Genomic DNA, 22,898 nt, shown 5'->3' on the forward strand with positions numbered 1-22,898 from the left:
GGTCTCAGTTCCATCTTAGGCCATGTCATTGCTACTGATTATTACAACTTTAAATTGGCTTTCCGGTTTGTAGAGCATGATTTGGTACTGCCCCTATTCACATTATGTATTTAGAGATTAAATCACTTGCTTAGGATGACTTGGTACAAGAAATACCAGGATTGTGAAGATGGTGTTCGTTGAGGTCAAACCTTTACTTTCCCTACAGAGTCTTGCTGTTTTGCACAGGTATGCATTTGGAGATATTTGTGGGGGTTAATGAAGAAAAACAAAGGAGTTGAGAGAACTAGAAGAAGACCTACAGTGATCTGGGTCCTAACAGTGATGGCTGTTCTTAGACCCTGTCTATGACTTCTCCAACAGAAGTGTCTGGCTACCGAAAGGCCGAGTCTGGCTACAACCTTGGGAGCTCTACGTTTGCCTTTGTGTCATTTCGTTCATGTTTGTTCTTGGACTTTCACCTGTACCTGTGTCAAACTTCTTTGAAAAAGAAAGATTTATAAATGCGATATTCAGATATTCTGCCATTCTGGCATCGAAACTTGAGCTCTCTTTCATACCTAGAAAAATGACTTTTCCAGGTACATCTTCAAGTATATGGGTGTTACAGTTTCTCACCCATCACCTATGATGATATTTGTTTCATTAAACATCATCATCATCGTACTATTTTAAATCACAGGGAACTATTTCAAAATGACTAGTTCCTTTTATCTAGTACCCATCAGAATTATATACTGTGGTCTCTTAAGAGGCCTATTACACTATTAGGTTAATGGAATAAAGTAATGAAGAATTAATAAATGTATTTTCGTCTTGCTAAGACCTAAAGGTTTAATGATTAACAGAGTAATGTTAATTCATTAAAGTAATTTTAGAAGATCATACATGTGCTGAGCTTACAAGGTCTCTGATGCACTTTTGTTCCCTGTGCTATCCCAGAAAAGCTTTGATTTATAAGGCTTAGTTTTTTTAATGAGTCTTTAAGGAGATGAAACAACTCCAAGGTCCTTATGGAATTTTGTAAAAATTTATTTTCTTGAGCTCTTCCTCTTAGTCCATCCTAAAAAGTCTTTGAACTTCTGAGCTTATATCTCTGTATATTCACCCATATGTTCTTTGTCCCAGAAAATGTTGCCCTATTTCAGGATTACTTTCTAAAGATCAAAATTGTCAGGATGATCGGTGACAAAAAAGCAGCGGAGTAGCAGTGTCAGCCTTTCCTAGTTTTGATATTCCTGTGGTCTTTGTCTCTAGGTCAGTGTAAGTTCCTGCCAAGGTATCATTTTGCTAAGCCTAAAATTCAGAGTGATCAGTCTGAGTTTGCTGTTGGGACATCTTGGGAATATGAATGCCTTCCTGGGTATATCAAGATGTCATTCCTTATCACCTGCCTAAAAACCTCCAAGTGGTCAGATCCTCAGCGATTGTGTCAACGTGAGTAATCTGTAATAGAAGCATCTTTGGGTCTATCTGTACCTCTGTGAGATAGCCTATTATTTTCAAGGTGAAAGACCAGAAAATTACTACATGATTTGAAATGAAGGGTGCTCCTGGGTTCTCCATGTTTCTTTTACTCCCAAGAATAATATTGGGTATTGGGGTTAAATCATCACAGCTGGCCAGCCCTGTTTATCCTGTAATCTCCACAGCTTTGTTCTACAGTCTCTATACTGTGTTAAATGAGCTTAAGAGTTAGTATACAAAGAACACGTGTGTGTCACCTCATTCTTGTCCCATTCAATCCAAGAAATATTTTTTAGTAACCATTAGGTGTGAAGCATTAGGCTGGATGATGGGGCTGGGAATACACATAAAAATTAGCTAGTCTTTGCCTTTGAGGAGCTCCTATACTAGCTGTGAAGACTGACTTTTAAATAAATGCTGTACTATTATGTAATTTATTTATAGGTATAAAGCTCTGCAGGGAAGTAAATAATACTGTCTTGGAGAATTAGGCAAAAGTAGGCATTATAGGCAGAGGAAATAGCATATTCGAAAGCATAGAGCTATAAAAGAACAGGACATCTTTGGAAAATAGAAAAATTCAATGTGGCTGGAGTATAAGGTACATAGTGGGGAATAATAGTTAATTAAGTGTATTGAAGCTTAATTTTGATGGGCCATGCATTTTTTCCCCAATAAACAGTGGTAAGTCATTGTAAGTTTTTCAGTGTGGGGAGGGGCATGGCCATATTTGTGCTTCCGAAAGATAGGGTGTGCTGTGCTATAGAAGATGTATTAAACCAATGGAGACCAAAGATAGAAAGGTAAATTTTGGTACTCAATGATCCAATGAGAGATTACAGCAATGACTACATAGTTGGTTTGGAGAGAGATTTCTGGAATCCAGTCGCTAAAATTTGGTAACCAATTGAGTGAAGAGCAGTAGGTGGAGGATGAGTTACAGAAAGGAAATGATGTCTATGAGGTTTTTTAAGCCACAGACTTGGTAGATGATGCCATCAACTGACAGGATATAAAAAGGGGGAAATACAAATTATAAATTATGGTTGACCACAAATAATGTTTGCATCCATGCTCAGAAATAGAGAGTGCATGCTTCAAACAGATAGTGTTCTGAAGTTGACTGACCCTTTGGAGGATACAAGTTTTGTAGATATCAAAACTGTCTTTGAATTAATTTAAGTAGGCTAGTTGGCAAGTCCAGTCAGGTTGGTATCTAATATGAAACACAGAACATCCCCCAAATTCCAGTCCCAAATTTTGTTTTGTTTTCCATTATAGGTAAATCATGTGGGAGTCCTGGAGAACTCCTCCATGGCTCTGTCCTCATACCCACGGGTGTCCTGTTTGGGTCAACAATTACATATTCTTGTGATAAAGGGTGAGTTGGCAGGAGACATCTCCAGAATACATGGGTATCAGAACAGTGGTTTCAACCATAAACCATCAGTTTTCCAAAAGAGATCTAAGTAATTGCCATTTACCCTTAAACATAGATAAGCAAAAAGAGAACTACCACCCTGATCTGCTCCAGAGACAACACTTCAAGAATACCCACTAGAAGAGAAAGAAATTTGGGCTACTCTTCTTCTAATTTTACATCTCCAGCATTACTGACCAGGAGCCAAATGTCATTTGGCTTCGGATTGTTGAATTTTTTGTATGAGTCCTTAGTTTATCACCATTACTTGTCTTACATGATGATCTATTCTTTGCCATTATTTCAGTAGAGGAAGAACTAAGCTTTCCTAAAATGTACATCTAGCTGGGAGATGATCACTCATCTGTTTGTCTTTAGATATCGACTCATTGGTGATTCATCTGCTACATGTATTATCTCAGACAATATTGTAACCTGGGATAAGGACATGCCTTTTTGTGAATGTGAGTAAAATGATCCCGTTGTCATACCCTTTGCAATTCCTCTTGTCCCCTTCTAGAGGGAAATTGGGCATCTACACATCAAAACAAGTACCCAGGAGAGTTACACTTGGTTTGGGTAGCTCTGGGTACAGAGCTGTGGTTTATCTTCTTCCATGTCTCCCAGTCTCACCACACTTTCCTTTGATTACTGTTCTTAGAGGATAAGTTATTTCATAGTGAATAAGTGCTTGAATCTAAAATACACTATGAGATTACACACTATGGCAGTAGTGCCATATTGTGGCACTTTATTCTATGCAGAATGTCGGCCATCCTAGGTATTTCCCAGAATAGTTTATCTGTACTTTGCAGTAGAAGGAGCAACTGGTGACCAGATCACAGTTTTTTTTAAGTTTTCTTCAGGCCAGTTCCATGAATCTTCCTACCTTGCTACTTCCTATTTAGAACCATCTTTGAGATGAGGATGTAGAGTTTCAACAATCTGGGTTAATTGTTGGCTGAATTGAAGTGTGGTTTGCAAGAGTGAAGACAAGATTCCAAGAAGGTATAACATTTAAATGCCTTCTCTTTTTTCCCACCTACCCCCCAAAAGCTATTCCTTGTGCACCACCCCCAGCCATCTCCAATGGGGATTTTTACAGCAGCAGTAGAGAGAACTTTTACTATGGAATGGTGGTGACTTATAAGTGCCACGTTGGACAGAATGGAAAAAAGTTGTTTGACCTCGTGGGTGAGAAGTCCATATATTGTACCAGCAAAGACAATCGAGTTGGCATCTGGAGTGGCCCTCCCCCTCAGTGTATTACTTTAGTCAATTGCCCAATTCCAGAAGTCGAAAACGGAATTATAGAATCTGGATTTGGACGTTCATTTTATTTAAATGATACTGTGATGTTTAGGTGTAAGCCTGGCTTTACCATGAAAGGCAGCAACATAGTATGGTGCCAAGCAAACAGAAAATGGAATCCTCCACTGCCAAAGTGCTTTAAGGGTGAGTTGGGCTGAAACTCTGGGGATCTAGAAACAAAATGAAACTTTTAGAGAAATAGATACATGGTACCTGTGGAAAAAAGAAGGGGAAAGATATATGTAGTTCGGTATCTTGGTTAAAGAATTTGAAAGTATACTTTCAAAGCAATATCTAAATGTTGAAGAAGTAGGAAATTTACTATATTCTTGGACAGTACTAGATGTCCATTAGTGTAGAGCAAATTAGAAGACACTTTGAAAAGCGAAGAAAAGCAGAGCCAATGATCAGAGATTCTTTTTCCAGGACATAGGCGATTAGATTTTATTTAAATGAGGATAAAATAAACTCTGAATCCTATTGGCCATGCCAATAGAGGAAATTGACTGATGTCAATTTAATCAAATCAAATCAGAATCTGATTTTAATCAAATCATAATTTGATTAAAAATACTGTAGACATTATACATGCTCCTGTTGAGAATGTGGCCTTTATGGAATAAGGCTAGAATTAAGATTGAGTCACTTCCCCATTCTGCCTTTCTCCCCTACTCTTATTAAGAAATGGCTGACTTACTAAAAACATGACAATATTGGGAGCCCCTCCCGCAAGGCTCAGGAACTTCATCAACCTGGTTTGGGGACGGCAGGAAGAAAGAGGTAGATTTTGGTAATAAAAATGTATTATAATAGTTAGGTTCCCTTGGCTACAATATTAGTGAGAGAATATCTGAGGCCTTTTTAGTGAAATAAAATGGAAAATGATGAGTGGGTGTAATGTTTTCCAGCATAGATCAAGATAGGGAAAGCAGATAGTTTCATGGTTCATCATATCTAAAGAAGTAATGCGTGTTAGTTCCACGCCACCTCCACCCCACCCAAAGGAGTCTCTGCCTTCCGCTTAGGAGAGTTGACATGGCCACCTTCATCCCACCCCTACACACCTCAAGTTGGCTTAGGTTGTAGAGGAGAAAGTTCTTATTTCAGGAATAAAAGACCTCTGGTCCTGTTCTTTTCTCAGGGTGTCTACCACCTCCACCTATCAACCATGGTAGTTATAACATCTTGGATAAGGAATTCTTTCCAATTGGACAGGAAGTGTCCTACAGCTGTGACCCCGGCTACACCCTCATTGGAACTAACCCTATTCAGTGTACATCCTTGGGAACCTGGAGCCATACAGCCCCTGAATGTGAAGGTGCCTAAATCTCTATTCCATCTTCAGGAAACTCAATTGTTTCCTACTCTTCATGTGCCAGCCTTGTCTCTTTTTTCCTAGCAAAATCATGTGATGCCATTCCAACCCAACTTCTCAATGGCCGTGTGGTGGTCCCCCCTAATCTCAAGCTTGGGGCAGAGGTTTCGTTTGCTTGTGATAAGGGGTGAGTGTGAGGTGAGAGGGCCTGAATTGAGATGTATAATATATAGCTAAGCATTGCAAAGATTAATCTGTAAAGATGGTTAAAAATTTTTTGCTCTTTCTGATTTTTTTCTCTTATTTTCTTTACCTTATATGACTCATAATTCCATTGTTAAGCAAATACTGTTGATTTTCTCCAACTGTATATATTGTGCATAGCCAGAGAGAGCTAGAAATTGTCCTTTAACCATTTGAAAAAGCAAAATTTAGGGTCAGAAATTAAGGCTCCTATTATGGAGAATAATGGGGGTTCACTAAGAGGGGTTCTTTGGAATGATCTTAGGGAACAAAGTCTTTGACGTTTTCTTCACAAAGAACTGAGGTTTTTTCCTTCTAAATGGTAAAGAGAATCTTGACATTTGGATGCCAAAGAGGAAATGGAGAATACAAACACAGAATATGATTGTTAGGATTTTTTTTTCCCTCTGTGTTTTTACCTAGTCTGAAGTCATCACACAGCTGAGCTGATTCACAAACTTGGGCTTTTTCCTTAAGTCAGAAATGATTTAAAAAATAGAGGCCATTAATACCACATACTTGAGGGAAGTGATTAATTCCATGCAGCCGAGAACTGATTTGTTCTGGTGATGATTTGCTACCCCTTATTGTTTAAGGTACCGATTAAATGGCCAATCTTCTAGTCAGTGTGTCTCAGAAGGAACAAGATTACTCTGGAATAATAAGTTTCCTGTCTGTGAACGTGAGTAGAAAACAAAAATCATCAAGTATGGATCTTACCCCTTGATTTTTGGTGTATTCCCATGCATTTATCAATCATAACATCTTCTTCATATGTGTGCTTTGAATGTATGTATGCCAGTCTTCTCTATGTTCTAGGAGGCAGACCAAAGCCAAATTTATTTGACTACCTATTGTATTAGGTATTCTATATGTATAAAGACAAATGCTTTGAAAGTTCCCCCTGTTGAAACTGAGTAGCACCGATGTGTTGAAATGGTTTGGCTATGTCTTCTTTTGCCAGTTCCTCTACTGATGAGCAACTCTTGGGAGCTAAATGGAAATCAGCCATAAGTTGTGGGAATTGGCCATTTTCCCTTCATTCTGAGTCTCATTCAGGAAAGGTGTGCATATATCAACACAGCTGTAAACCATTAATATCCTTCTTGTGCATTAGGACAAGTAAATAAAGGATGTGAGGTCATTATTCAAAACCTCCGATCACTTTCTGTGGCTTTTTTAAAGGCGTCCAGCATCAAAGGATGACAAATGATCTGTGGTGAGGCCACAGTATCTTCACTAGCAAAACAGAATGTGTTCTCACCACTTGTGGCCCCAGTTGTGTGTTTGAAACACACATTGAATTATTAGTATGTTCCAGGTATTGTGCTTGCCATTTTTAGGTACTCTTAGCTCACTGGATGCTTCTTGTAACCTTATGAAGTAGCTTGAATTCTACTATAGACTAAGAAATTGAGGGTTAGAGAGGTTAAGACTTGCCTAAGGTCACACAGCTATTGATGACAGTGGGGGTTTGAAACCAGGTCTGTTGAGCCCAAATTTCATTAGTGCATGGTGCCTCCCCACATGTGATTAACATGTGACTAAGATTATTTTCGTGTGCTGTTTGCCTTTTATTTCACTACTAAGATTGATGAGATCCACAACTAGTCAATAAATTCTGTTTCATTGTTACTGTTTGGTCGGGATGGTATTTATAGACCAGTTGATTTGTTTGCTGTAGATTGGGAGAAAGGTAAGAATTTACGAGGTTGGGGATAAGCACAGACTATGAGTAAGAAACAGATTACACAAATATCTGTTTCTGAAAAAAAATGACATGACCTGTATTTGGACGTTTTATCTAAATTTAGATCTTTTCGTTGTCAGGATCAGTATGACCATATCTTTCCTTGTCTACTTTTCAGGAATTTCTTGTGACCCTCCTCCTCCTATCAAAAATGGTTGGAGTAGTTATTCTTCTGGTCCCATACCTCTTAACACTGTGATACGGTACACTTGTTCTGGTAACTTCCGCCTCATTGGAGAAAGAGTCATTTTTTGTATAAGTAAAGACCAAGTGAAGGCCATCTGGGATAAAGGTGCTCCTGTATGTGAATATTATAATAAAAATTCTTTTTGCTCCGAGCCCATAGTACCAGGGGGATACAGAGATAAAGCATCTAGACCACCATACAGACATGGTGATTCCGTGACATTTACCTGTAATACCAACTTCACCATGAAAGGCAACAAATCTGTTTGGTGCCAGGCAAATAGAACCTGGGGGCCAACACCACTACCCATCTGTGAGAGTGGTAAGTAAAAACCCAACACAATGCTAAGTGGGGAGGCTGGAGCCTTGCATTTCTGTGCAGATCAAGTTTTTATTCTGAAGGAAGAACAGTATGGATATGTGAATGGTGAGGGCAGAAGGAAGGGAAGAGGGTGAAAATTGGGGTTTCTGGCTTGTCCTTAGTTCTGGAGGGATATAAATGTTCATTCAACAACCATCCACAGAGCAAAGAATAAGGGGGGGATGTAACTGTGAATGTACCTAATAACTGAATGGAATAGATCTCACAAGAATGGGGGCCAATGTTGGTTGGGATGTGGGAATTAGATGGTTTTAAACTGCGTATCTGGGTTACTGTTAAATTGAGAAGAAATGTGGGATCTAATAGCAAGATGTACGCAATGGATTTAAAACGCATCTTTGAATAGGTGTTGGGATAGTCTGGCAGAAATGATTCCCCTTTATCTATGGTCTTTGTGAATTTTTTCTGGAGTGATCCACTATTATCCAAGTCACCTACTAAGTCATCGCATTTCAAATCAAATCCCTTTGAAAACAGGGACCACTGTAAGTTCTTAATTTTCTTTTCATTTGGTTTGGTTTATGTCACTGCCAAAACCCAAAGCTGAATTTCATTTCTACAATTAAACAGACTGGCAATACTTGGCAAAAACTATACCATCAAAATTAGCTATTTTCTTAATAAAGAACAGTATCGACCAACTCTAAATCAGTTGAGTTGAACACACTGTTGACTCATTAGAAAAATATGGGTCTATCTATGCGTAGGTAAGTATGTAATCTTGGAGGTAGGGAAGATCTTAAGATAGTCACAAAATGGGGTGACCATGGAAAACAATGAGGCCTTTAGAAAGATTTAGATAGATCTATACATATAGACAGATTACGAGGCAAAGAAAAGGCATAGAGTAATACGTATTAAGTACATACACATACCTGTGTGTAGATATGAATCATATATAGGATCCCCAAAAGCTATGTTACTAATGTCTTTGAGGATCCCCCCGTAAATGATAACATGCTACTCTTGGAGCAGAGAACAGGCTAAAGGTAGGAGGATAGTATGGGTATAAAGGAACTTCTTTGGGTAACTGAAATTTTTCACAAGGCAAATGGAACACATAAAGTGTAACTAAGAATGAAAACTACAGTACCATTTGTGGTATAAAATACATACACTTAAACCACACCTGCCTGATCTTGAAAAGACTGAGTTGAAAATTAGCGATGACTGTTTACCGTCGACCCCATGTCTTGTGTCTGGATCTCTGTTCTAAGTCAAAGTCTAGGTTGTGAAGGATGTATCACCTGACAGCCTTTTTCCTAATGTGTGCATGTAAAGATTTCCCGCAGGAGTGTCCATCGCTTCCCAAGATCCCCAATGGACATCACACAGGGGAGAGTGTTGGCTCCTTTGCCCCAGGATTGTCTGTGACTTACAGCTGTGAACCTGGTTACTTGCTTGTTGGAGAAAAGGCCATTAGGTGTCTGTCTTCAGGAAAGTGGAGCGCTGCTTTTCCCGGGTGTAAAGGTACCTAAATTTGCAACCAATTTTAAGAATTTGGGCTATGCTGTGATTTTCCATGCTTCGCTCACCTTTGGCTTGTTTCCTTAGAGGCACAGTGTGAACCTCCAGGACCGTTTCTCAATGGAGAGATAGAGGGCCCTCCAAGTCTTCGGGTTGGTGTAACTGTGAACTTTTACTGTAATGAAGGGTGAGTGTCGGCAGGGCCTGGGAGATTTAATTCATTTGGCTTATGCGTGCACGGTAGGACCCGTGACACCTGCACAAGGCTCCTCCATGAGGATGCAGGGACAGCCTGGTGTGAGTGAGGCTGTGAGAGAGAATGCTTATAAAAGGAGTTGGTACGTGTCAACTGAGTGCATTTGTCTTGGGTTTTAAGTGGGGGCAGTTGCCCTGTAACGCCAACTGCTTAATAGTCCTGAACGTCCGCCTTCCGTCTCCAGGTATTGGTTACAAGGCCAACCTTCTAGTCGGTGTGTAATTGCTGGACAGCGTGCTTCTTGGACCAGGATGCCAGTGTGCAAAGGTACGTTAGGAAACTGGTTTGCAGCTAGTTCTCTGGTCCTTGACCAGAACACCTCATTCTCAGCTTAACTAAAAGTTTTTGGTTCAGTCATTACTATACAGAATCTCAGAGAGCAAAGATCTCACGTAGACCTCTCGAAGGGATAGGTTCTTCGAAGGGATAGGTTCTTCGAAGGGATAGTGGTCCTTCAGCCACTTCTTTATTCCCTGCTTCCTCAAGTAAAACGGGGTTCCTAGGCTTTTCTTTCTTTGGAAACTGTGGAGACTTGCCAGCCAGGCCAGGCATATAAAGGAGATTGTATATTCAGTAGAAGAAATCAAAGGATCATGCTAATAGATATAGTCAAGAATAAAGTTCCGAATCATACTTTTAAAATTATACTGCTGTAGGTGTCCTGATTGATACATTACAGATTCAAGTATCACTGTCCCTGAACCTTGGGTGGGACCACTGTTTCAAGCAACATCTGAGGCATTCTTTGTTTGCTGTAGAGCTGCAATCTTGTCATTATTTCTGATTTCTCTAGAAATTCTTTGTGGGCCACCTCCTTCTATTCTCAATGGAAGGCATACAGGCAACCCTTCAGGGAACATCCCATATGGAAGCATGATCACTTATGCTTGTGACCCAGACCCAGAGAAAGGAGTGAGCTTCATCCTTACTGGGAAGAAAACCATCCATTGTACCGCCAATAGTCAGAAGACTGGAGGAGTCTGGAGTGGCCCTGCCCCACGCTGTGAACTTTCTAGCTCTGCCATTCAGTGTCCACCTCCCCAGATCTCAAGAGGCCACATATCATCTGGATGGAAAGAGCAATATTCCTATAATGACACCGTGGTATTTGCTTGCACATTTGGCTTCACCATGAAGGGCAGCAAGGTGACCCGATGTAATGGCCAAGGTGCATGGGAGCCATCGGTACCGGTCTGTGAAAAGGGTGGGTGTTCCAATACTCAGCAAAGTGCTACTAATTCATCTTTTTGAAGAGTTAGAAGACAGGGTTATAGATTTAAGCAGGGCCTTTTCCAGCTTCTAGTCCCCTCGATTCTACTAAATATAGTGAATATAAATTATATAGGTTTTCTTAACATCATCACCCCACCATTGTTTCATTTTGTGGAAGCATCCTTGGGAGAAAAAACACTGAGGATCACTAAGTTGCCCACTTCTCTTGGGGAAAAAAAATGCTTGTTTGTCTCAGTATTGATTTTTTTTTAAGAGAAGTCAACAAATCTTGTACCCCATGGATATATCCCGTGAAACACATACGAGATCGTTCCTTGAGAAACAAAGAGACAGGAGGGGAGTTGGAGCACCAAATGGAAACTGAACTAAATGCAGAAAAGAAAAAAGATGGAGAACCCCTGATTTAAAATTACCCCAAACTGGACTGCACAGATTACTTCTATCCCATATAACTGCCACCAGAGCGGATTGTAGATATTCATGATAATTTCTTTGGCTGTTTCTTTCCGTTGTTTATATAAGAAAATTTTTCTTCTTTTCCTTTAGAGTGCCAAGCCCCTCCTAAAATCCTCAATGGGCAAAAGGAAGATGGACACATGGTCCGCTTTGACCCAGGAACATCCATAAAGTACCGCTGTGATCCTGGCTATGTGCTAGTGGGAGAAAAATCCATACGTTGTACCTCTGAGGGGGTGTGGACACCCACCGCCCCCGAATGCAAAGGTGCCAGGCTTTGAATGCAGATGTTTTGTGGTTTTGAGATTGCCTTGAGTTGATTTCTCATCCCGCTCTCTTTTCTTAGTGGCAGAGTGTGAACCTATAGGAAAACAAGTCTTTAAGAGACCCCGGGATCAATTTATTAGACCAGATGTTAACTCTTCTTGTGATGAAGGGTGAGTGAGGGCTCTCAGCCTGAACCAAGTCTGGCTTATCAGTGCACACTACAAGCTCTGTTGCAAGCATTTATCTCAAAGACCCTTCCCTGTCACACGTTTGCAGAAGGGTTGATTGTGCCGTTGTTCCATGCCTAGAAGCTCTGTCCATGCAATGGGTGGATGGTGTTGATGCTGGCTACATTTTTGTTCCTATTGTTTCTTATCCTAAAAGTGGGGAGTCCGCTTTGAGCCAATAGCTCTTGCTCAGCTTAGTGGGCACCGGATGGCAAAATGACATGACTCTTTGTCTCCAGGTACCGGTTAGGTGGGAGTGTTTATCAGTTGTGTCAAGGTGCGATTCCTTGGTTTATGGAGCGTCGTCTTTGTGAAGGTGAGTAGCAAAAATTACAGAGGACCTCAAACAGGGTAAGATGTATGCGTTTCCCGGGAGATTTCCGCTTGAGGCGCTGGTACGGGAATAAGAATATTAGATTCTATTTGATTCACTTTGTCACCGCTTCTAGTTGTGCAGTCTTGCTGTCTTTCTGCTGTCCCCTCTTTCTACTTCAGAGCATGACCATCAATGTAAACCTATTTAGTTTCTGATTCTCTTTTGTGATTGAGGAGTATAAGAGTAATAAGGACAGTGAGTATATGAGCCACCATCCTTGATAGAGGGAACACTGGAGTTTAGTGGGGAGAAAGGGGAATCGTGTGGGATTTGAACCCAGATTCTGCTGCTATTGCTTGATTGGACCTTGGGCAATTTATGTAACTTCTCGGAAATCCTAGACTCTTACCTGTGAACTTAACCTAAGACTGCAGACTTCCACATTATTAGAATTAAGTGGTACTATTCCTATTTAGTAGCTACGAAAATTGCCTGTCAAAATAGGTGCTCAATCGACAGTCTTTCTTGCGTAACCTATCATATCACATGAGCACAAAGATGATACTCAAAAAAGCTTAATTCTACTCCCCTGTGCCTTTTATTCACCTATTAGTGATTTTTTAAAAAAAACAATGATTTAAAAAAAATTTTTTAATGTTTATTTTTTGAGAGAGAGACCGAGTGTAAGCTGGGGAGGGGCAGAGAGAGAGGGAGACGCAGAATCCGAAGCAGGCTCCAGACTCCGGGCTGTCCGCACAGAGCCCGACACGGGGGGCTTATTTTCTACTGGACTTTACTGCCTCACAACATGATATTGATGTACATGCTCACTTTAAACAAAGATTTCCGTTACAAAGATCTTTGCTATGATATCTGTTTAAATCACATTTTACATACATAATGAGCTTTGATGTAACTTCTACCATCAAAACTCATCCATATCCTCCAGGAAACCTGATAACAAGAGATCTGTAACCAGCTTCCCTTCTCTTCTTTTGTGCCTAATACTGGAACAGAATTCTACAGTAAATTCTTCTCTCTCCAGAAATCACCTGCCCGCCCCCTCCTGTTATCTACAATGGGAAACACACCAGGAGTTCCTCCGAAAATGTTCCATATGGCACCACGGTCACCTACACATGCAACCCTGGGCCAGAGAGTGGAGTGGAATTCATCCTCGTTGGAGAGAGCACCATCCGTTGTATAAGCAATGACCAAGAGAGGGGCATCTGGAGTGGCCCTGCCCCTGTCTGTAAACTTTCCCTCCCTGCTGTTCAGTGTCCACCTGCCCACGTGGCAAACGGATACAAGATATCTGGCAAGGAAGCCCCATATTTCTACAATGACAGTGTGACATTCAAGTGTAATAAGGGATTTACTTTGAAGGGCAGCAGTCAGATTCGCTGCAAAGCCAATAACACCTGGGATCCTGAAATACCAGTCTGTGAAAAAGGTAACGACCCAATGAGGTATTTATTTATTTATTCTTATTATCTCCAACCCAAAACTAGAGTCACGGAAAAAGGCAAGCATGCACACGTTACTATCCCATCTCCCATTCTGTGACGGAATGTTCTATGTGGTTTTATATATTCTTCATGTGAATGCCCCCATGGATCTGTGATGTATTCAGGATAGGTAATGAGAGGACCTTTTTATGGTTTCCAAGTTTTTAGTTAAATTCCAGTTAGTTAATATACAGTGTAATATTAGTTTCAGATGTAGAATTTGGTGATACAACATCAGCTGCTCATCACAAGTGTCCTCCTTAATCCCTGTCACCTATTTAACCCACCACCCCCCCCAACCACCTTCCCTCTGGCAACCATCAGTTTGTTCTCTGTAGCTAAGCATCTGTTTCCCGACCTTTTTAAAGGTGCCTAGTTCCTGCAAAAGAGCAGAAAACATTCAGTACTGAATTAGCAGTTCATGGTCTTTGGCTTAAGTTTCAGATTGTCTGCTGTCGAACGATGTATACTTAATGTTCTCACGTATAAATTCCTTTTTTGTTGTTGTTGTTGGTATTTATGTGGGGAGTTTTCTCTTCAGGCTGCCCACCACCTTTTGGGCTCCAGCATGGTCGGCATACAGGTGGAAATAGGGTCCTTTTTGTCTCTGGGATGACTGTAGACTACACCTGTGACCCTGGCTACTTGCTGGTGGGAAACAAATCCATTCACTGTATGCCTTCGGGAAATTGGAGTCCTTCTGCCCCTCGGTGTGAAGGTACTTTCAGTTCCAGAGTTGTCTTTCTCTGTGATAGCAGGCATGTATAAGTAACTCAAACTTTGCTCGTCCAGAAGCACCATGTCAACCTGTGAGAGAAGATCTTCGAGAGCCTCCTGTTCACTCACACGTGGTACTGGTTAATACGTCCTGTCAAGAGGGGTGAGTAGAAGAGGGTCCACTCTTGGGAAGGGTCTCCACTAGTTTTATGCATTAATCCTATCCTCAACCTGTCTTGGTGACTCCATTTAGAAGTCCCTCATTGTCGCACTCACAGGGAACGTGAGGTTCTAAAGATCTAACATCTAGGGCTTTTCAGTCCTTTCTTGACATGGAAATAACTGTGCTGTGAAAAACTCTGTTTAAAGTAGCTTTTGTGCTTGGAGGGCCGAGAGTTTTAGCTCCTGTCCCCCCGAAGTTCTTACTTAGAAATGCCCCTGCATCTGTGATTTGAGGAAGAGAGGCATCAGAGATGTGCTATCAGGAAGAGGAAATGCATTACAGTCTCTCTCTAGGTACGGACTGACTGGACATGCTTATCAGAAGTGTCAAGATGCTGAGAATAGGGTTTGGTTCCAAAAGATTCCACTTTGTAAAGGTAAGTCAGAAAAAAAAGTTGTTGGAGGGGCAGTAGGGGGTTAGAGAGGGCAGGCCACTGAGGAGCTAGCCTATAACTACCTCAGTGGTCTGTGTGTTCAGTCTCCGTGTACATAAGATAAGGCAAATCTTTCCGTGTTTGATGGGCACTGACACTGGGAAATGAAGTTGTCAAGTAGGAACTGAGTATTTGCCGTATATTTGCTCAAGATTTAAGAAAATATATATATGGCCTAAGTTTCTAGTTCATGGTAGCATAGCCGCATTTATTCCTTTCTGAAGACTTCACTGTGTTTCCTGAATGTTTTTTGAATGAGTATGATGTATTAGTCGCATAGAGAATTTAATAAAGCTGTTTTTTTAAATTTTTTAATATTTATTTATTTTTGAGAGAGAGAGAGAGAGAGAGAGAGAGAGAGCATGAGAGGCAGAAGGGCAGAGAGAGAAGGAGACACAGAATCCGAAGCAGGCTCCAGGCTCTGAGCTGTCAGCACAGAGCCTGACGCGGGGCTCGAACTCACAGAGTGCAAGATCATGACCTGAGCTGAAGTCAGAGGCTCAACTGACTGAGCCACCTGGGTGCCCCAATAAAGCTGTTTTTAAATATTTAAATTTTTTTAAACATTTGTTCATTTTTGAGAGTGAGAGAGAGAGAGAGAGAGAGACAGAGCATGAGTCGGGGAGGGGCAGAGAGAATGGGAGACACAGAATCCAAAGCAGGCCCCAGTCCCTGAGTTGTCAGCACAGAGCCTGACGTGGGGCTCGAACTCACAGACCGGGAGATCATGACCTGAGCCAAAGTCGGATGCCTAACCAACTGAGCCACCCAGGCACCCCTAATAAAGCCGTTTTCAAGAAAGTATAACCCGGGTCCTAAAATCTAAGTTATTTTATCGCTCTGTGTAATACCTACAGTTGCCTAGTTTCATCCGTACCTGAATGAAGACTGTCCAACTGAAGTAGAATTTCCTAACTCTCTTCTACAGCTGTTCACTGCCCGCCTCCACCAGTGATTGACCACGGAAGGCCCAGGGGTGTGATGGCAGAACACTTCCTATATGGAAATGAAGTCTCTTATGAATGTGACCAGGGATTCTCCCTTCTGGGAGAGAAAAATATACGATGCATCAGTGATTCTAAAGGACATGGATCTTGGAGTGGACCTACCCCCCAGTGCTTCAAATCTCCTCCTGTGACCCACTGCCCTAACCCAGAAGTCAAACACGGATATAAGCTAAACAAAACTCGTTCTTCATATGCCCACAATGACACAGTATATGTCGCCTGCAATCCCGGCTTCATCATGAATGGCAGTAACTTGATTAGGTGTCATACCAACAACCAGTGGGTGCCAGGTGTACCAACTTGTATCAAAATGGGTAAGATATTTTAAGGAATTAAATATGGGATGGTGCAGAGAATAAAGGAAAGGGCTTTGAATCTCCACTGGCCATTTGAACTGCAGAAAAGCATGTAAAAGCAAAGACACTCACATTGTTTTACAAGATACCTGCCTTGTCTTGTCTTTTCATCTAATTGTTTTTTTCCCCTTTTCTTTTTTTTTTTTTTATTTTTTTAACGTTTATTTATTTTTGAGACAGAGAGAGACAGAGCACGAACAGGGGAGGGGCAGGGAGAGAGGGAGACACGGAATTGGAAGCAGGCTCCAGGCTCTGAGCCATCAGCCCAGAGCCCGACACGGGGCTTGAACTCACGGGCCGCGAGATCGTGACCTGAGCTGAAGTCGGACGCTTAACCGACTGAGCCACCCAGGCGCCCCTTTTTCCCCTTTTCTAAGTGCGTTGAGCAAAAGTACACGAGAGGATAATGGTTACCTCCCAAACTGATGGAGTCTCTGAAATCTATTCTTTTTACTAATTTATAATTTAAAAAAATACACATATCTTCGGGAGGGGAAATGTCTGGCGATAATACTGCTTGATGATTTGATATATAAAACTGTGATAGCAGCCAGAAAGAGACCTTTGTGTTTCTCAAGAGGAATGCTGGCCTTCAAACCCATTGAATTGTCTTTCTTTTTTTAGTTATTGTGTGGCAGTTTTGCTCCTGTCAGAAACTACCTACCACCGAGCCCACCAATTGGTGCCCTAAGAACCGAACCCAGCTCACCAGAACTGTTTTCTTTGGCTGAAATATGGTGCTTTGCTTTCCTGCAAGGCTCCAGTAGCTTGAATTGGGTAGCAATGGCCGCCATTTTTAGGACAGATGCTCTTGGATTCATGATATATAGCGGCTTCCCTTCCTGGTTCCAGTAGGCATTTGGGTGTGAGACCATTAAACTACAGCCTCTCTGCTATTTAAAGGGAAAAGAAAAGAACACTGTTAGCTGATAGATTACAACTGTGGGCTACAGCCATTGATTTTTCATTATTTCACTTCTGACATCTTCAGGTCACGGATGAGAGATATAGAAAATGCACGTTTCCGTCCGTTGCTGCTTGGCTTGGGTGGGATGAGTATTTCTGGGTACCAATTCATTGGCTTGTTTCCTACCTTCTTTCAGTATCACTGTCACTCACAGAAAGCGTTGGCTATATGTTCCTCTGTGCTAAATTAATGATCCTTTTTTTTCTTGGTGTCCAAGCTTTCTTAGGATGTCAGCCTCCACTCGATATACCCAATGGGAATCACACTGGTGGAGATATGGCTCGATTTTCTCCCGGGATGTCAATCCTGTACAGCTGTGACCAAGGCTACCTGCTGGTGGGAGAGGCATTCCTCCTTTGCACACATGAGGGAACCTGGAGCCAACCTGCCCCTTATTGTAAAGGTGCGGTGTCTATTATTTTCTTATTTGTCAATTAAATTTCTCCCACGTAGATGGATTCAGTTCGGTGCTTTCAACTTAAAATAGACAAATGCGTTAATTGGATCATTTAATACAATGCATTTGATTGGACTGATTTAATTGGATTAATCCACTAAGTAACCACAAAATAAGAAAAAATGACTTAAGGAATAGCTTGTCTGATGAGTGATCGCTTATGTAGTCCTTTAAGTACAGAAAACTGAAGTACTTTACACAACTTATATAACTAAATACAGGTTGAATTTATACTACGGTTGTAGTTATGGAAGTGTGCATTCAACAAAATGCTGATATGACGCACAATGACCTTGTCAGTATATTTCCTATCAGTGGTGGTGGCATTATGGGTCTATTTTTTTAATAAAAGTTTCAGGATTTCACTTTCATTAGCATAAACAACACATGTGAAATACACAGTGAGTTAATATCCAATACTTGTCGAGCACTTTTTACTAAATACCAGAAACCATGCACACCATTTTGCATGCATTATTTCATTAATCCTCCTGAGAACAATATGAAGTTGGTGCCACTATTATTTCTGTATGACAGGTGAGGTCTCGGTAGAATGAGAGATTTGTAACCTACCTGAAGTCGCACAGCTGGGAAGTCTAGGAGTCATGATTCAAATCCCAAATCTCCCACTATCGCCCCCTACACTGCAAGTTGAAAGAAGAAATGAGGGAGCATGTTCCTGTAAGGAGAATTCTAGGTAACAGTGAAGCAGATGAGACAGTCATTCAGAATTCTTAATATTACCCACTCAGCCCTCACCATTTCTCTGGGAAGCCATCAAAACGATCCAACGCTATCCGTTTAGAAACTAAAGCACAAAGGAGGAAAATAAACTGGCTTCAATCGCCTAGAGGTAATCGAGATGGATTGTTGACACGAAAAGACTGCCTAAGATATCCTTTTGTGTTATCACAGTGAGGCTTTACTTAGAATGATCTACTTCCTTGAGAAAAGGCTAAACTATGACCCAGCTTCCATTAGCTTTCTTTCATTTCAGAGGTGAACTGTAGCTCCCCAGAGTATATTAACGGAATCCAGAAGGGGCTGGAGCCTGGGAAAATGTATCAGTATGGAGCTATTGTCACTTTGGAGTGTGAGGAGGGGTATACCCTGGAAGGCAGTCCCCAGAGCCAGTGCCAGGATGATCACCGGTGGAACCCGCCCCTGGCTGTTTGCAAATCTCCAGGTAAGTACCAAGGGCTCTATTGCAGCTCGTGTACTTGCCTCACTGGAGAGAAGAGAGCAAGGGCTATGCCTCAGCATTAAGTTCTAGGTTTTAACTTGACATGGGTCTGTGACCAGCACTACACTGATGGAAGAGTTTGAAGTTAGTAGTCGATTCTACAAAAAGCAAAACTCTCTGAGGATGGAGGAAATAAAGAAAGGAAATCAAGGGAGAGGAATACTAACTTATAAGGTGCAAGACTAACAACCTTACGTTTTGAAAGGAGTCACTACTGAGCTTTCCCTTGCTGAATCTTGTTTTATAACCACTTACCGATTGGACAACGGTGAACATTGTTGTTATGCCAACTAAGGGCGTTCGTTCACCTGTTACAAACTATATGGTTCACCTCTGACAACTCTCTACGGTGAACAACCTGTTAGAATTAATGATAAATATCAACAGCTAATATCTGCATTGTAACCTGAGAAGTCTCTGATTATGAAATTGACTATGTTGGTTTCTTCCTTCAGGAACTACCCCGACTTAAAGTGAATTTTTTTTTTTTAAAGTCCAGTGAGTTGTCACATAAAAAATGAAGCGTGATTATAATCCAGGGTCCCATCACATCTTTTTAAAGTGGATTTTGAGAGAGAAGAGCTGAATGTTAACTTTGGGGACATGACCATGGGACTTTGGGCTGCCCTGAAGCATGCAACTAGACTAATATTTTCATGGTTCTGTATTCTCTTTAGCCTCACTTGCTCCTCTTCTTTCTGGTAAGTTTTCTTAAATATTTGAATTAAATCTCTAATGATTTTTCTTAAGTTTATTTATTTATTTTGAGAGAGCCAGAGCATGTGGGAGGGGCAGAGAGGAAGTGGGAGAGAGAGAATCTCAAGCAGGCTCTGCATTGTCAGTACAGCGACCGATGTGGAGCTCAGACCCATGAACCACGAGATCATGACCTGAGCCGAAAGCAACAGTCGGACGCTTACCTGACTGAGCCACCCAGGCACCCCTCTAATGTTTTATAAAAAATATGTAAGTCGTGCCTGGGTGGCATCCCACTTCGGCTCAGGTTATGATCTCGCGGTTTGTGAGTTCGAGCCCTGTGCTGGGCTCTGTGCTGACAGCTTGGAGGCTGGAGCTTGCTTCAGATTCTCCCTCTCTCTCTGCCCCTCCCCTGTTTGTGCTCGCTTTCTCTCTCTCTCTCAAAAATGAATAAACATTTTTTTAAAAATACGCGTGTATTTTGAGGCCCTATATCCTGCCTGTTATTTTTTTTTTCACTTTAAGTCCTAGGAAATTATCCTTTTTGCTGTTTTAAGGCTCTATTAATGTGTCCTCCATATTACACACTGACACTTTTGCATCGAGTTGAATAAATGGTTTAAACAGCCAGCTATTCCAAGTTTTTAACCTGAAAGTGTAGTTTATATTAACTTCTGGTCATTTGCATGATTCGGTACTATCAAATAGGTTGGCTTATTCTGCAGCGGCCAAATATATTTCACAGCTGAGTTATGCTGTTTGGCCAAGTCGTGGGACCCCGGTGTCCTGAGCTCCTCATATCATCCCAGTAACGAGAATATTTCTAATAAAACTGAAAGGAGACACAAACGTGACTGGAGCCCTGTGGTCACATGCTCAGTGCTTTAGATTAAATGTGGGCTGGACTGAGTCAAAAAAAAACCACTTAATCCCAAGTATGATTATTTAGGAATTCGGTATTTATATGGCTGAAAAAGGATAGGTATAAAATCACATAACATTCCCCCCACACACTAGGAATAGCCCTGCAATGACTTCAAAACAATACAGGTCACACTTTTCTGGCATTTGATACTTGCTGTTTTGTTTTCTAGGTCTTTCTGCAGGCTCAGTACTTCTTATATTCTTGATTGGTGTCACCTTATGCACGATATTAAAACACAGAGAACGGTAAGTTCATGGCACGCTTGACCAAAAGGCACAAAAGGTTTTGGCTTCTTGCCTGAAACTAAATTCAGAAGCGCAAGTTATATGCCATGAATATTGTAGTGTGATCACTGGAGTAAGGGATCTTGTGTGGATCCCTTGTCCTCTCAAGGGCTCTTGAGAGGAAGCCCCTTCTGTAAAAACTTAAAAAAATTATCAAACACGTACTTTATTTGAATGATGTTTATTCAGGTGATATATTATTTAAAAAATCTAGAAAATTAAAATTTGAAAAATCTCAGTAGTAACAACTGCAGATATTTTGGTATATTCCTATCTGATCTTTCTCTTACTTTCTTTCTCTTTTTCTCTCTTTAACTGAAATTTTAGCATGATAGTCTCCCACCTAAATTTTTAAAATTTGGCCTTTATCTTTTGTATCGTATGTTTTCTTTTTAGTTACTTAACAGCATATTGTTCTATGTATTTCTGTATTGTAGAAATTTTAGGTTTCTTCCACATTTACTTTGATAATAAATGAAGATACAAGAAACCCCTTTGAATAAAACCTTTTTGAATAAAACCTTTCCCCCATCTACTTATTTCTGTAGCACAGATGTCTAGAATTACTACGAGTATGAACATCTAAGGTGCTTAATAAATACTGCCCAATGACTTTCCAAAAAGTTTGCTCTAACTTGACCAAACATTGAATAATTAATGTATTTTGGATGTGTTGTGTTTCTGGACTTTTTATTCCTGCTGTGTTGACTTATCTGTTCTTCTATCACAAATCACTTTGTGTTTAATTAGTATAGTTTTATACTGTTCTAATATATGGCGGGGCAAGAATTCCCTTGCTATAATTTTTACTATTTTCTTTTCTATTGTCTTCTGTGTATTCTTACCAGGCGACTTTTAGATCATTTGCCATTTCCAAAAAAAACATATGTTGTGATTACACTTAAGTCTATAGATTAGTGGGTGAGAAATTGGCATCTTTTTCTGTAATGTGTTCCTCTTCGGAAGCATCGTAGGCCTTTCTATTCGTTCAAGTGATCTTTTCTTCCACTTGGTTGTTGTTTTCATGACTACTTTTAAATATATTACTAGGTTTTCTGTGTTTTGTTATATTATGTTTTATTATCCAGAGATTAGACCTAGTTTTATTTTTAACTTATTAAAGTTTTAAAATATTTTAATCTATAATGTAATATTGACTGCCATAGTAGGTTATGTGCTATTTGGTGGGTGCACAAAGCAAATGGTCAAGTCACAGAGAATTTGTAGCAGAAAAAAAAATTCCATGGTGAACAAAATGTTTCAAAAGCACCTCAAGAAACTGTAGACCAGGAGAGAAAGGCTTTCCTGGAAAGAGTAAGCGAGCAGTTTGAGTGAAAACCCAGAGGCTTGTCATCCCATCATGTGTTATGACAACTACGCAAGCAATCTGACACAACTGGGACATGGTGACTGAAGGAAAAGGCAGCATAGATTTAGGTGGAGAGATGGCGTAAAAGACCCCTCTAACCCATAAATCTTGTATCAAAATATTCTGATAAGTGCAAAGGATACCTTTTTAGCAAATGAGACCATCAGATGTCAGCCTAGGGATGGTCTGTGTGCATAGGTTCTTGAATCTCTGTATGTGCCAGTGTTAGAGAAGATAATCAGGTGAAGCCTTACCACGTCTCAGGTAACCTCTAGTGTGTGTGTGGGGGGGGGTGGTGACCACGTCATGTCACCCCAAACATGTCACCCATAAACTCCAGCAACATTACTTTCACATGCTAAGTCACTTGGATCTATCAGGGCTGACGCACTGTTCACCGTTGTAAAATGCCTGATG

General features: G+C 40.8%; 1 protein-coding gene across 7 annotated transcripts in view; it reads left to right on the plus strand.

Annotated features, from left to right (window-relative positions):
- CR2 (complement C3d receptor 2) overlaps positions 1–22,898 on the plus strand; it is a 34,884-nt gene that overhangs the window by 6,664 nt on the left and 5,322 nt on the right. For 2 of the 7 annotated variants that reach the window (XM_027074547.2, XM_015079979.3), the window contains exons 2-25: positions 1,258–1,437; positions 2,749–2,848; positions 3,266–3,351; positions 3,944–4,342; positions 5,340–5,516; positions 5,598–5,700; positions 6,353–6,438; positions 7,625–8,014; positions 9,356–9,544; positions 9,629–9,728; positions 9,982–10,064; positions 10,591–11,001; positions 11,577–11,753; positions 11,833–11,923; positions 12,220–12,296; positions 13,342–13,749; positions 14,346–14,522; positions 14,597–14,684; positions 15,038–15,120; positions 16,106–16,498; positions 17,725–17,910; positions 18,962–19,150; positions 19,885–19,908; positions 20,998–21,073. In XM_027074547.2, the coding sequence (XP_026930348.2) occupies positions 1,258–1,437; positions 2,749–2,848; positions 3,266–3,351; positions 3,944–4,342; positions 5,340–5,516; positions 5,598–5,700; positions 6,353–6,438; positions 7,625–8,014; positions 9,356–9,544; positions 9,629–9,728; positions 9,982–10,064; positions 10,591–11,001; positions 11,577–11,753; positions 11,833–11,923; positions 12,220–12,296; positions 13,342–13,749; positions 14,346–14,522; positions 14,597–14,684; positions 15,038–15,120; positions 16,106–16,498; positions 17,725–17,910; positions 18,962–19,150; positions 19,885–19,908; positions 20,998–21,073 (4,273 nt within the window). The other 5 variants (XM_027074549.2, XM_027074548.2, XM_027074551.2 and 2 more) reach the window with 5 other exon arrangements.

The sequence above is a fragment of the Acinonyx jubatus genome, chromosome E4, assembly GCF_027475565.1.
Source record: "Acinonyx jubatus isolate Ajub_Pintada_27869175 chromosome E4, VMU_Ajub_asm_v1.0, whole genome shotgun sequence".
In the NCBI taxonomy this organism is placed as follows: domain Eukaryota; kingdom Metazoa; phylum Chordata; class Mammalia; order Carnivora; family Felidae; genus Acinonyx; species Acinonyx jubatus.